Source organism: Lycorma delicatula, chromosome 4 (genome assembly GCF_047948215.1).
Source record: "Lycorma delicatula isolate Av1 chromosome 4, ASM4794821v1, whole genome shotgun sequence".
In the NCBI taxonomy this organism is placed as follows: Eukaryota; Metazoa; Arthropoda; class Insecta; order Hemiptera; family Fulgoridae; genus Lycorma; species Lycorma delicatula.
Genome location: NC_134458.1, coordinates 61,775,930 through 61,791,648, shown reverse-complemented (window position 1 = coordinate 61,791,648; position 15,719 = coordinate 61,775,930). Strand labels below are relative to the sequence as shown.

At 30.1% G+C, this 15,719-nt stretch overlaps 1 protein-coding gene across 1 annotated transcript in view; it reads left to right on the top strand.

Annotated features, from left to right (window-relative positions):
- Positions 1-13,042, top strand: part of Atg101 (autophagy-related protein 101) — a 43,570-nt gene extending 30,528 nt beyond the window's left edge. The window contains exon 5 of the mRNA XM_075363096.1: positions 1,254-13,042. Coding sequence (XP_075219211.1) covers positions 1,254-1,337 — 84 coding nt within the window. The 3' untranslated portion in view covers positions 1,338-13,042. The remainder of the gene's footprint in view (positions 1-1,253) is intronic.
- The last annotated feature ends 2,677 nt before the right edge of the window (positions 13,043-15,719 follow it).

The window sequence follows — 15,719 nt, the reverse complement described above, 5'->3', positions numbered from 1 at the left end:
TGAAGTTGAGCTAGAAGGCTTGTCTAAGTCTGTGAGGTTGTTCTTGTTGGTAGAAGCCATCTTAAACAAATGTCGAATATCGGTTTGTTTTTTAGTCTTCTCTCTTCCTTTTTTTTATAAAGTCATTTCGTATAAAGTGGATTTTCATTATTTCAGCATCATTGAATGAACTGCTACATTCAGCAAATTTAATAAATGTGTTCAAGGCATCAGCTCCTTGATTCCAAGTGATGTTATTTGATTCATCCATGTCATCTTTATCTGAGTCAATGACTGAAAATTTACAATCGACATCTGTAATGAACAAATCTTATTAAATCGTTTTGCTTTCTCAATAAGCATTGGGTCAGTTATGAGTTTACCCTCTGAACATTTTGCTGAAAACCAATTGTAGAAAACTGAATCTAGTTGGTCTGATTTGGTTTTTTTAAAGTTTGCCTTTCAACAACATTTTTAAAAATTCCTGATTCATTCAAAAACTCTTTCAGCTTGTTTTTATTTTTCTTATGTCAAAAATTGTGGATGATCCTGTATTATAATCTTTCATAATGATGTGCCTACTTACGCCATTTTTAAGTTTCTTAACAATTTTCAGCTTTTGAGCCAAAATGAGAGCCAATTGTTTTCTTTTTGAAGAAACGACATTAACTTTAAGACCCGTTACACTATCAATCAGAATCTCACAAACACTTTTAAACACACTTTTTTCAGCTGATTACAAACAGCCTGAATGTAACACTTAACTAGAATGACAGAAACTGAATGTAAAGTGCCAATAAAGATGCAGTAAGAAACACATGGGTTCCTGCACCTTTATGATCTCACACGAAGACAGCCGAAGATAAGCGCACTGTTATATTTGACAACTGCCCCTTATCCAAGCATGCTGTCCCAACCGACGTAATGTCTCCCCCTTTCACCTTCAATCACATATGAGCTTGGACCAGATGTGATTACTTGTCTTGTAATCAAGTATTTTTTTCCAAAAATCGTGCTAGACCATAGGATGCCGTTTTAAAGCAAATTTACTGTACATCATTTGGAAAAGTATTGGAGCTTTTGTTTTTTTGATGTCCGATCATTTGTATTTCCTTTTATAAATTACTTTGTAATGATTGAACCCCTTTCTACGGCTGTAGATTTAAGAAAAAAGTGTATGATTTGTTTTTATCTCCTTAAATTTAAACATGAGTAAGTAAGTAAGTATTTTCCGGTATTGTTATATTGATGTGAATATTTGTTTGTTTCTGCAGCTGTCGTTCACAACATCTGATCTTCCGAGTACATCGGTTGGAAGTACCATGAAAAAACTCATTAAGGAAACGCTGTCACTCTGACTGCCATGTTTTGTGCTGTTGTGTGGTTATTTTTGCTTGCATATGACTTTTGATGTAGAAAAATTAAATTATTATAAGGTTTTATTAAGTCTTTTAATCATACGCTACATTTTAAAATTATGTCATTTTATAGAGTATCATATTTCATGTGAACTGTAAAAAATCTTAAGACATTCTCACTTGATGGAGTGACATCATATTATTTGGTTTATATTTCAGTTTTACTGATTGTTTGTAATCGTTCTTTGATCAACATTTTCAGTCAGTTTTTGGTTCTGTTCAAATATTTTATTAGAAACTTTTTTAATTTCTGAATTTGATGAGTATCGGTAAAATGTTGCTAGAGTCATACTACTTTTTTTACTGCTCAGAGCTATACCTTTTTTTGTTTTAAGTAAGAAGACAATTATTTTGTAGATATTTAACATCTGCAATATATATGGTGATATACAACTGAGTACAGTTGACATCAACACTGTGTGTGTGTTTGTGTATGTGTATGTGTATTAATATATTGGAGAGTAAACAAAAATGTCTGGTCTGATGATTATTTTGAAGCTAGTAAATAAGAAAATATATAGAACGTATGAAGAGTTATTTAAAGGTGAAAGTTCTTGTAAATGTTCTGTCTTTCAGTTTTATCATTTTTACAAATTTTGTGTGAATGAATGAGCGTGTTTGTATGTTTTGCATTTGTATCCAACTATGGACATTTTTTAGCTCTGTATATTGTAACACGGACATCATACTTTTACAGATATCCTTGAAATACATGATGATAAGAAATTATTTAAGTAATGTTCAGAAAGACTGTTTTAATGTAGTAAATTTGTAGTTTGAGATGATTTAAAAAAGCAACTTATATTTTGAGTGTGAATACTAGTTCAGATCATGAACACTAGTTGTGCTACTTGCTGTTGAGAGACATCTTGTGTATAATTTTGTTACTGATGAAGCCCTAACAAGAGTATCAGTTCACACACAATTCATGAGATCATTTGCTCACTTGCATATATACTCGTGCTTGAGAACTAAATATTTTGAATGCCTACTTGACTTCCGCTGTATCATTTGCCATCGGTCAACACCGTTTAACAGCCATCATTAATGTACTGGTACAAACAACTGTATTCATATAATCTTCTGTAATTAGCTTAGATGAAAACTAATTAGTGTTGTTAGAATTTATAATTTTATCTTCTACAATTAAAGTTTAATAATAATTAGTTTAACCTTTCTTTAGTATTGTTGTCCTTTTTGCAACTGGTAGTTCTGTTTGGAATATATTATATAAAATGACAATATGGGGATTAGATGACCTATATGGTTATTTGTTTAGTTAAGTGTGTTTTTATATTAGTTAAGTAATGAAATGCTTAACTTTTCTTTTTATTTTTCTGACCCTTTTTGTCTTTCAGCTATTTTGCATGATTGCAATTTTTTTTGCAAGACACCCAGTTTTCCTTAACTTTGTATTTGATTCAGGAATATAACAGTCAGAAATTGTTCACAGGTGTCTTGTGTATAATTAATAGTCATCATCATTAGTCAATTTACTCATTGCTTTATCCATCTGCTTGCTATCCTTCCCCATGGTCTGCTGCCCTCATTCTTTCCTTTTACAATGGCTTTTTCAACATTCTATCCATCTTTTCTTACAATATGTCCAAACAAAAACAGTATTTTCTGATTGACAAGGAAAGAAAGTTGTTTTGAGATGTTTTCTTTGACAATTGACGCTTTGTTCATTTTACAATCTATGGTATCCATAACATCCTATATCAATATCACATAAAAGTGTCAATTTGTTGTTTATCTCTGGCCTTGAGGGTACAAGTTTCACACTCTTACAAAAAGACAGAAAAAACAAGTGTTTCAAGAAGATGGACCTTCATATTACTTGTAATTGCTCTATTCTGCCAGATCTTTGTAAGCTTCTTCATAACAACTCATCCTAAATTTATTTGCCTTTGTATTTCTTCTTCCTAACTCCTGTGTCACAGATAGTTGACCTCAGATAAATGAAATTGTGCACCAGCACCAGTTCCCTTACCAACCTGTGAGTTTGACACCTCAGTTTATGTATCATACCCTTGGTATTATATTTGTTGATATTGATATCCTGTCCATATGTCAGACTTGTGTCATTGATTCTTGCTAGTAAATCATCAAGTTCATCTTCAGTTTTGGCAAGAAAAGTGGTATTGTCAGTAAACTTCAAATTATTAATGGTTTTTCCACCAAGTGATATGCTTCCAGCCCAGCCATCCAGGGCTTTTCTAATGACATGTTCAGCATGCATGTTGTATGTGGGGAAGAACGCAGCCCTGCCAAACGCCTTTAGACAGTGAAAAATTCAGATATACCTCCGGTTGTCTTTGCAGATGTACTGTACTTGCTATATAGACCTTTCAGTAAAGCTAGTATGTGGTATGGAGTACCAAATTTTGCCAATATTTGGCACAGCTTTTCCCACACAGCACAGTCAAAAGCTTTCCTGTAATTCAAGAAACAAATAAAAACAGGGACACCAAACTCACAAGATTTTTCAAATACTTCCCATGTTTAAGATCTGTTTCCAAGTGCCTTGAATTGAATGAAATCTGCCTGTTTTGTGGATATGTGACTTAGTGAAAAGGTTTAAGACTTCAATTATGTACAACAGTATTTCACTGCCATGAGATTTGAGTGCCATAGTACAGGAATTAGAGCTGTTCCAATTGATCCCTTCGTCTGCAAGGTATTCTAAAGGGAGTTTGTCCAATCTTCAGGCCACTGTGCAGTCTCCTGTATGCTGTTTTATAGTGACTGGAGCACATCTATACACTCTTGTCCCATTGTTTTAAGCATTTTTCTTGATATGGCATCAATATCAGGAGACTTGTCTTTCTTAAGATGTTTAAATGGCATTCTTTCTCTATTTCACTGCATAAGATATTAGGTTCCATTTACAGATTGTTGAATTGACTGCTCATTTGTAGTATCGTTGCTATTACCAGAATACAATTGTTTGCAATAATCTTTCCATCTCGCAACAGCTCTTTCTCAGTCAACAATGAGGTTGCCATTTCCATCCTCAACCACCCTTGTGTAAGGCTTGAACTCTGGCACTTTTTTTGTAGAGGTCCCATGTATGATTGCGATTCTGATATTGTTCAGTTTCTTCACATATTGTGGTAACGAATTGTGATTATCAGTTCTGCAGTGCTACTGTACTTTTTCACAGAGTCCAGTTTCTATTTCACGTCCTGGGTGGTATGAATACCATTTCTCCTTCAGGTTACTCTTCTCTTCAGTTAGATGTACAGTGATGCATGTCAGCCAAGGATGTTTCGCATTTGGCAACTTCGTTTCTATTTTTTTTTTTTTAACCTCTGGATCCACCGTTAGGCATTCATCAGAGGATGAAGATGAATGATTTGTAGCGTGTGTGAAAATGGCATGCCTGACCGGGATTCGAACCCGGGACCTCCGGATGAAAGGCCGAGACACTACCACTTGGAACTTTGTTTCTAATTTGGGAAGAGACAACAAAACGCCTCTTTAACTCTGTTCTGTGTTCGGGATACTGATTCCTCTTTATTTGAACTGAAGTCCCTGAATTTAGGCCTTACAGGTTTGCTAAATTGTTGGAGATTTTTCTTCAGTTAATTTTACCTGTCTTATAAAGGTTTTCTTGGTAGATTCTAACTTGATTCATACTTTCATAACCAACAGATTGTGATCACTATCACAGTCTCCTCCAGGAAAAGACTTGGAGTCCAGGGTAGAAGTCCTCAAACACTTTTGCACTAAAACAAAATCAATCTGGTTTCTGAATTTGTCACCAGACAAAATCCAAGTACACAAAGCTCTTTGATTTTTGAATTGAGTATTATAGACAGCCAGATCATTACCAACACAAAACGCTATAAATCTTTTGCCTTGTTCATTCCTCATTCATAGATCGTGAGGCTAACCCAAGATTGTAAATCTGTGTCTTTGGTAGTGTTGTCAAGTTTTTCACTGAAGTCACCTTAAATTGCTTCTTTGTTGAGAAGCTTATTGATAACATGTTCCAACTGATCATAAATTTCTTTTGTTTCCTCCTCTGATACTGCAACAGTTTGGGCATAAACTTGCTGTTCAGATTTTCAGGAACAACAGCTGCAATGCCATTCTGACTTATAACACTTCCTGAAAAGTACACTGTGTTTCTGTCATAGGTCATAAAATAGCCACATACTCTTCAATGAGTCTTGTTCATTCCAAGAATGTCCAAGGCATGTGAACCCATTTCCTTCTCCACAATTGCCAGTTTACCAGGCTGCAGGAGACTATGGCTAAGAGAACTCTCATCTTTAGTTCTTATAATCACATATCACCACCATTTTTGCCAGTCTCAAGATGTTTGCAGAGACTCACCTCCATAATTAATATTATAATACTACATTTTTTAATTAGATGCCAGTTGCAAGATTCATGTATTTATACATCTTTAACATTCATGACATATACATCTTTAACCCCGGACCTAACAGAAAACTGAAAAGATTACAGATTAGTTTTTTATAGAATAATCTAGATTAGTAAGGTTTTTGTGAATAATGAATTAATCATCTATTTCTTGTCTATACATTGTCAAGGCAGATGGTTAATGTCAAAATTACTAACCTTCTTTAACCTAATCTTTACTAACCTTTAATACTGATAATTCTGCATTTGAATGTTGCAACATCCAATGTTGTTTTGTTGTACACATAGTATAACTTGTTCACTAAGTTTGGTGTTTAATCATATAAAAATTTATAATAATATTGTTAAAATTATCCATCTGCTCTGAGTAAGACGTGTAAAATAATATGTGGTGTTGGGTTTTCAATAATCGTTTTACCTTTGTGGAAAGGAAATGTAACAATTTATAAAGAAATCTGTTTTTTTGAGAATCAAGTTTATAAATGACTGCTAAATAGTAACTGGCCGGTGTAACTAATTGACGTTTACATACAGGCTAATGAACTAAGATAAAAATAGTGAATTTAAAATAATTCAATGATCCACTGATTTGAATCAAACCTTTTTTAAAAGTATTATTTAGACAATGCATTTCAAAATTTATGTGTTTCAAATGTTTGTATATTAGTAGCTTATTTCTGAAACAAGTTAAAAGAAACTCATTTTTACTTAAAATAATTTTGCAAATCATTTTAGTAGGTTTTCAAAACCACTGATTGTAATTTTCATCTTTAATTAAAAAAATTCAAGATAGGTGATTCAGAATGACCAACATCAAAATCATGCATATTCGTGATTATGATGTGAAATAATTATTTTATGAAGGTTTATGAAAGCTGTTTTGACTTTTTGTGTGTAAAATTGAAGTTAGTTAATTCAAAGTAGCTAATTTGAAAATTATATTAAAAAATATTTTAATATTTTGTAAGCTTCTTGATAATGTTGGTATTCTATTTATTCTGCTTCAGAATACATGATTAATGAAAATACTAAGATTATTTTGTATAATTTTAATATTTCTTTTATTATATTTTGTTGTCAGTTTTTTTATCCGTAGAGTTACGGTCCTCACCTGGACAGAAAAAGATGTCCACCACTGTAACGCTGTGAACAGATTTTTTATGTAAGTCAAGCTCTCAGTACTCATTAGCTCATATCATGATACTTAAGGCAGAGAGCACCTCTGTTGTTCTCATACCAGCTGATTTTCAAAGTAGTTGAACAAAAAATCCAATAAGATTACATATATAAACGATGAAAATTTTGCTTAAATTTCAGTATTGAAACATAAGTTGGGAAAGGTTAAAAAAGTATTATTATTCTAAGCTTTAGACACATATAGAAGATATTGCTAAAAGGTTATCAATGATTTTAAAAGGGAAGTGAGTGGATTTGCTAATACTTGCAAAAAGGGATGGAGTGATAATAAACACTGTAAATATTCTATAATTTCAGTTCAGCCTAGATGGTAAGTCGGTAATGTGAATATAGCAGATAGAAAAAGATTCATGTGCAGCTGAAGGATAAGAGACTCATGTTTCAATGATGAACATGGCAGCTTTACATGAGTTTTATACTAGCATTTTCATGTACAATATCTGTTCCATGCTCTCAACATATAGAAATTCATTTTAATTTTATGTTTTCATTTTTCATGCTAATATTTAATATAAATGATGAAAAACTAAAAAATTGCATTAAGCCATTTGTGTACTCATTCTATCATCAGTCAACTCATGCATGAGATTTTCTCTCACAACTTGTTAATTCTAAAACATCATTTGTGCAATTTTTATTCATTATCTTACCAAAATATTTGTTTAAAAGATTGTTTTATATGTATTTATTTTTATTTTTTTGTTATTAGTACCAGAATGCTTTTTATCAGTTTTTAAAAATGTTTTGTAAATTTTACTGCACCAATTTATCATGTAATTAATTTTTTAAAAATACATAGTTATCTGAAACTAAGTATTTTTTATTGGATTCAAAATTCAATTTATTGCATTCAAAATTGAAGGCCGAAAAATAAAAATACAATAAAAATTGTGAATTAGGTAAATATCGGCATAACGTTACTAAACATTCGTTGTTTTACAAGCAGGAAGTTACAAAGGGAAAATTAAATTTTGATTATATTTAACTAATATACTAAAACATGACTAAATTTATAATTTTATTATTTATTATCTAAGTTTTTATCAGCACATGAACAGCAGATATGCGTGTTGTAAGCATGACATATTGGCTTTCCACATTCACTGGAACTGTTCTTGGTTTTCTTATTTTTGTATTTAGACATTTCACTAGACCCATCTGCCTCTTCTTCAAATATTCTAGTGATTCTTTTAATTTTTTTTCCTCTGATGCCAGTGTTTGAATTTTTGCTCGAATCAGTAAGTAACATAGATACAGCCAAATTTTTAGGATACTGTGTTCTAATTTTCCTGTGTTCAGCTTAAGTTTAGTTTGGCAGTTTATTCCACCAGCCAACAGTTTTTTCAACAGGCCAAAGTAAACTGTTAGTGGCCAACTACAACTTATTCTAGTCACTGAGTATGCAGTTTTTATTTTATCAATGAGAGCCACAGCCCATTTAGTTAAATCATAAAAAGTTTTATATGTATATAAGTATACATTACCTGTTGTCTTATCAATTTTATTATCACTGTGGAGTGTGGAAATAACTAAATTTTTTTTTAATTTGTTGGTTTCTACAAAACTTTTTTTTCATCTCCAGCATCTTATCAATTGTGAGATAGTTTCCAAGTTGGAAAAAAGCTGATGAATAGGTGCTAAATTATCAACGTTTGTTCTTTCTTTACCTACCGTGTCTCTATATCTATATTTATGATTACTATCCACTATGTTTCAATCACATATGTCATCAGATCATAAGGCTTGTAATACCAGAAGAAACTTTCTCTTGGCATTCACTCTGCAGCACTCTAGAGCAGTCCTGTCAGTACTACTTCGTATTTGGATGCTGCACTTTTTTTACTCATGTCATATAATAGTCCAAGAAGGACTAACATTTCTTCCTGTTTGTTTCTAGATAATCACATAACCAGCTATAATTTGGACAAAGTTTTGCTAAGGACTTATTTGTATACTTCATAACCAGTTCGATAATTGAATCTGGGGAAAAGATTTTCAGCACTGATTGTGTTTTGGCTGTTGTTGGTGCCATTGTTTTTACCCCTGGTAGATGACATTAGACATTAGTAGCAAAATCTGGGTTTCATTTCACTAGACCCAGCTGGCTCTTTTTTAAATATTGAGTGATTCTTGCACTTTTTTGAAAATTTAAACATGGTGATAGAAGGTTCCAACATCTGTCTTCTTGCCTATTCCAAGTACAAAATATAAAGGTCGGTCAGGATGTTCAAATTCATCTTCAGATTATACTAAACCTCTAAGATGGTCACTGTATCATGATCATCTAATCTGTAAATGAAATCAATCAAATCCTTCACCAGTTTTATTGCTCAAAAAATATTTAAAAGCCTGTTCTGAATATTTCTCGTGTTCCATTTCACCTCACAAAATTATCCTAAAATGAAACAAATACCAGTAATTAATATAAATACCTACGCAACATTCTGTATATAAATAAATTTATAAAAATACCCGATAACTATTATTTTGACGCTAGAAAAGGCCACTATGTAATTAAAATGTGCTTGATAACTTATTTTGATGCAAGAAAAGGCCCACTATATAATTGAAATGTGTTCTCGATTATTAATTATTGCTAATAATTTACTAATTAAAACTATTATTTTATTAAAATTTCATCACTATTGATAAAAAATAGATGTAAATACATGAAAATTACTATAACACTGGTATAATAAAAAATTAAAATAAATTAACACAAAAGACAATATAAAATTTTAAGGAAAAACCAATTAGAAAATGAGAGACTTGCATGTTGAGGAAAAGCACTTAAGCTATATGAATGCATAAAAACTTTAGAACTTGCTCAATGAGAACCTTTTACACCAGATAACTACCATAAATAATATTCAAGCACAGTAAAAACTGGTCACATAACCGCTAAGTATATTAGACAGAGAAGGTTAGAGAACGTGCATTGTCCCAGTATTTTCTATTGCTCAAGAAAGCATCAGAGATCACTAACTGTAAGGAAAATCTCACAGTGTGAATGTTGATGGCTTAAGAAAGGGAATCGAGGATAATTTTATGCATTATCATTTTACATCTTGGTGAAACCAACATTTTAAAAAAGTAAATTTTTAACCAAGACTTTCAGATAAAAGATGAAAAGGTTCATTTTTTAAACACCTAGTGTTAAGAAATGTTTTCAGCTTCAAAAGTCCTGTCTATAAAATGTATGTTTTTTTTAATATTAAAAATGAAGATAACCTAGTCGAAAGTTAGACGCTCCAGAAGGAAAGTATCTAAGTCAGACACTTCTGATCCTCTCCACATAGATCTTGTAACTTTATTAAGGTTATATTAGTAATTTTTATCAGTAATTTATTTTGTTAACTATAAATATAATTTGAAAGTGTATTTTTCTGTATTGAGTTTGACTGTTTAATCTGGTTTGGGTTTACCACCTGAAATCTGACAGCGAGTTAAGTTCAAAGCCCAATACAGAATAATTCTAGTTCATATATTTTATCCGTAATAATAAACAATAAATAAATACTTTATTCAAATGAGATTGTAATTAGCATATATGTTATAAAGATCATCACAAGAGTGATATAAATGTGTTGACCCCAGTGATAACAGAAACTGCACTGGTACTTACTTGGAAAGATCAACTGATCTTTTCAACTGATTACTGCATGAAATAAATAGTAATACGACATTGTGAAAATAATAAATAAAGCCAGTACAAAATAACAATTTTGAAGGTATTAACTGCTAGATGCTTGAGTACATTTAAGTATATGTTAATTAGTTTGCAGAAATTTGGGTTATCAAATTAGCATATAATCTAAAATTTCATTAACAAAATGAGCTTTATTTCTGTAAAAGGAAATGTTTAAATTTATTTTTAAATACTTTTTGTGAAAGATGTAGATTTGGATATTTAATTAAAAATGGAAACAGAATTAAAATAAGGAACCCGTGGAAACTATAGAATTTTTAATTTTCTAAAAATTGGCTTATAATAATTATGTCATCAGCACCAAACAAATTATAATAGACTATTTTTTTAATCCTGAAAACTTGTTCTGATGTTTTGAAGTAGCTCAAAATCTATTACAAGAGTATATAAGCATAATAAAATCTAAAAAAAAATAAATAACATCAAACTTAGCAATTCAGTAAAATTCAGAGGTCCTGGTTTCAAATTGTAATCAGGCTTGGCATTTTTCTTAAGCTACAAAACATCTGCTATGTATTCCCACAAAAAAATTAAAGCTTATATCATGAATTAATAAAAAAAAATATGCATTAAAAAGAAAATTTACTAAAGTACTTTGCTAAAATGCATGAATCTTATTAAAACAAAAAAATAAATACCCAACCATTTTATTTTTCTTAGTATATAATTATACAACAGGCTAAACATGCAAGCTTTTTTACTTTCTGATGATGAAAAGAAATTGTCCTTTAAAAGAAATAATTTCATTTTAAAATTTCTACGGTAGATGTCAATATAAATGGTTGTGTGTGCGAGTGTCCCTCGCCTCACTTGCTACTGATATTCATTTCAAACTAAAAAGTAATTGGAATTATATGAAAATATTTAGAACAATTGTAATTCTGTGTGCATGAACTTGAGTAAAAGGTTCCTAATCGGCATATTACACCATTTTTCTTGGGATTGGTGTACAAAAACTATACCGGGTAGAAAATTGTTGGAATCTTATTAAATACAGATTGTATGAGGAATGGTTGGAGTGCTACTCCATAGATAATAAAGGAACCATTCTGTTATTTGCTTGAGATCTTGAATTAGTATCCCACAATCCATTGATTTATAAAAGTATGTTATAAATTAAAATAAATTACTCAAAATTGATATGATAAAAAAGTAATGTTCATTTAAGTTATTAAAACCTGAATTAAATATATTATGAAATCACTCCCACATACAAATCAGTTAGAGACATCACTCTATATCAGTTATAAAAAAATTCCATTTTAGCCTTGTTAGAAGTTCATACACACTAAATGTTCCGAGTAATATATAAATGTCCTTCATGAAGTACAACCATTTACTTTCATATACGCTCCTTCTGAGCTTGTCCTCATTGCAGTATTAGTCACACTTTTTTATTTATTGACATACTGAAAAACTAATACCAGATTTGTAAATAATTTTTAAATAATTTTGACTGAATTGATAAATAAGGTGATGTTCGTGTTACAATGTCTGACTGCATTGTCCTCAAAATGCTCTCGTACAAACATTTTGTGTGCATGACAAAAGTATATTTATTGTCAAGATATTTTATAACATTTTACGTTTTGTTTTGAGGAGCTATTTATTTTTCCATTAATTTGATGAGAGAAATCTCATTAATTTTATGTACAAAAATGTATATATTTGTGTGTATATGCATATGCATGCACTTAATTATTAAAATTGTACTTTTGTATAATTACGTATTTAATTAAGGTTAATTTATTAGCCTTGTAAAACTATAAATATATATATATATATATATATATATATATACATATTGTCTATAATAATTTTTTAGATCTACATGTATGTAGTACAGTCTTTTAAGTTTATAGAAGTATATTTTTTATTTATTGAGGGGATGAGGTATGTATGTGTCATATATGTGATACAAAAATATGTTTAATTTTAAGAATGCCATCTTTAAACCTTGATTAAAGCATTGTGCAATTATGATTATTGTTAAAATTCCCGTAATATATTGATGACATAATAATATAGTTATTAAATTAAGAAATCTGTATGCTGATGTGTTATATTTGCTGTTATGCTTGTGTCTGGATTATTGTATTTTAAACAAATATGCAACTATAAAAATAATTAAGTGGTTGTTATTAAAAACTGAGTGAAGTGTTATATTGAAAGAAATCTAAAACAGACACTTCAAATATTTCGATAGCTGTACAAATTTGTTTATAATGAAAGTTATATTTTAAAAAATGTATGAAAACGTTAGGTAATAAAACAGTAGTTTTATCATTCAAATAAGTGTAATTGTGCATTTGTTTACAAATATAATCGTACTGTTACTTAATAATTTTTATTTTCTTGCATTGTTATTGAAGTTCCTGTTCTAGAAACACAAAAACGAGTTAGTTGTCAGTACCTAGAAGTTTTTAGCATGATGTAAAGATTTTTGATATACAGATAAAAGAAGACCCACAAGGCAATCAAATCAGAATCCATGGAGTGCAGGGGCATCATATTACTTAAAAAGCATAATTCAAATGGACAAGATTAACTCACAAGATCGTAGTGGTTTATAACAGTACATCTAACACATTGTCATAGTTTTATGTGGTGTGAATGTTTGCATATTAGAAACTGACAAGATGGTGTCTTTCATGTTAAGTGTCAATTTTTGTTTGCAGCAATTAAGTGGTTTTAGAAACAATTTTAATTGTACATTGCATAATGTAGAACTGATCCGAAGAAATCTCCTTAATTCATAAAAATTGTTCTCACTGTTTTCTAATTCTAAATGTTCTGTCTTTAACTTGAGTCCACCAGCTATATTAATCACTATATTGATTCAGACATTACACGTTTGTCTTATTCTGGGTAAAAAAAAAATGTATATATTTAATAAGTAAAAATTTCTTTTCTTTCAAAAATTCTTAATTTTAATTAATGCAAGGCGGGGTTAAATTTCACCTTTTACATTTTAAAAAAAGATACAGAATTTTAGCCCATCAAAACAATCACTTTTTTACTGCCTAAAAGTATAAACATCTGAATGAAGGAAAAATGGATCCACTGCCTTTTAAAAGCAGCTGTACATAAGTAGCAGACTAATATAAACACTTTAAAATGTTAGGAAAAGCCACAAACATTTATAGATGACTTAGTATACAAAGTAGCCCAATTTTTAAAAATGATACAACCATCACAGGGTTGGTGATATGTCCTGGAAATCCTACTGTGGAATAAAACAAATCAAGCTCTCATGAAATGATTTATTTTACAGTTTTATCAGTTGATTACATTTTTTTTTCTTATTATTAAACTAAAAAAAACTCACAGAAATAAACTATTAACTGCAACTTAGAATTTCTTTATCTTGATTTTCATGCATTTTATTTTGTGGATTTTTATATTTCATCTGACTTAAATAAATAGCATTCTTAAAAAAAATATACATTTTGTTAAATTCCAGAAATCTGTTTTTAACAATAATTATTTACTAAAAATGCAAGTACAGAAATATGGATAGCCTATTTATCTTAAATGATAGACTGTATACATACACAAACACATGTGCAAATGTGTTAATATTTTTGTAAAAATAAATATGTCAGTATCACTTATCAATTTTATGTATATAGTTATAATAGTTCCAAAATATACTAACTGTTTTCAAAAATTTTGGGCTGAAAATCCTGGAAAATCATTTAATTAAATCAGGTTGTCTTGCTAATTACATAGCTGTAAATTTTTCAGTTATTAATAGTTCCATAAATATTAGTTTTATTAGATTATTAAGATGAATGAATTTTAAAAAATTGTTAAAATAGATCGCAAAAATTATATGTGAAAACAGGCATAACTTTTTCACAAGCATTAACGAAAGCTTACAAAAAGGTTCATCAACATAAGTTCTAACATATCTGGCAATTATTCTGGTAAGGCTATACCAAAAATAATTATTTAGATTTTGCTTATTATTTTTAAACTGGTTTAATCATTAAGCATCAAGTTTAGCCAAAATATTACTGTGTATGAGATCTATAAGTTTTGGGCCCTTATAGCTGGTAAGACAGCAGTCAATTTCACATTTTATTAGTTTTTCTTCTTATAACATTAAACAGATTTTATATTAAAGCATGAAATTTAATTGAAATATTTTCTTATAACTGAATCATAGAACTGGTTATTAATTTTTACATTCAGTACCTTACCAGTTAAATATTGCTACATTCAGTGCCCTTAGTGAAATATAGCCAGAACCTCTATGAACATTGTGAAAACTGATTGTAGAATAATTTACTAAAATTGTTTTCTAATTTCATAATTGGTTTATTGATTTTAAGTAAAGATAATTGTCATTATTATTTAAAAACCCAGTGGCATATTTAAAATAAAACTCTATTAAAGGGTGAAGCCAGGAAAGTTATGTGATTATTTACTGTCTTTTTTTAAGGTATTTAAAGCAAAAAGGTGTATTAAACAGTAGTATAGAGATAGGCCACTGCTGATTTTGTTATAAACTGGCTGTTGCTACCTAATGTAATAGTGTTTACCTATGTAAAGATTAATAACCTGTTGTATGATTCCTTCTTGCAGAATAGCTCTAGAGCTATTTTACCAAGGAAAATAATATTTATTTTAATTAATTTCAATTTCATGAATATATTGTCAACTAACCATGATTGTCCCGTACTCCAGTATACTCATGTCTATTGCATCAGATAATTATATTATGACACCATTATGGGAGAAAATTTTTGTACAAGGCATATTCATAAAGTAAGGCTTATATTTAAATATTAGCCGGTCTGAACATAGTTTCACACTTGGAGGGTCATTTATCAGCTATTTACGAAGCCACTGCAGTTGTTTTGATTTAGTAGTCATTTGCCTGCCAGACAAATGCATATGGCAATTTCTGCAACAATTATTTCTCCTGCCAGTTGTGAATTGCACGCTGTGATTCGATTTTTGTGTGCAAAAGGACCTACAGTAATGAATGAAAGAAAGGTTAGACAATGGTGTCA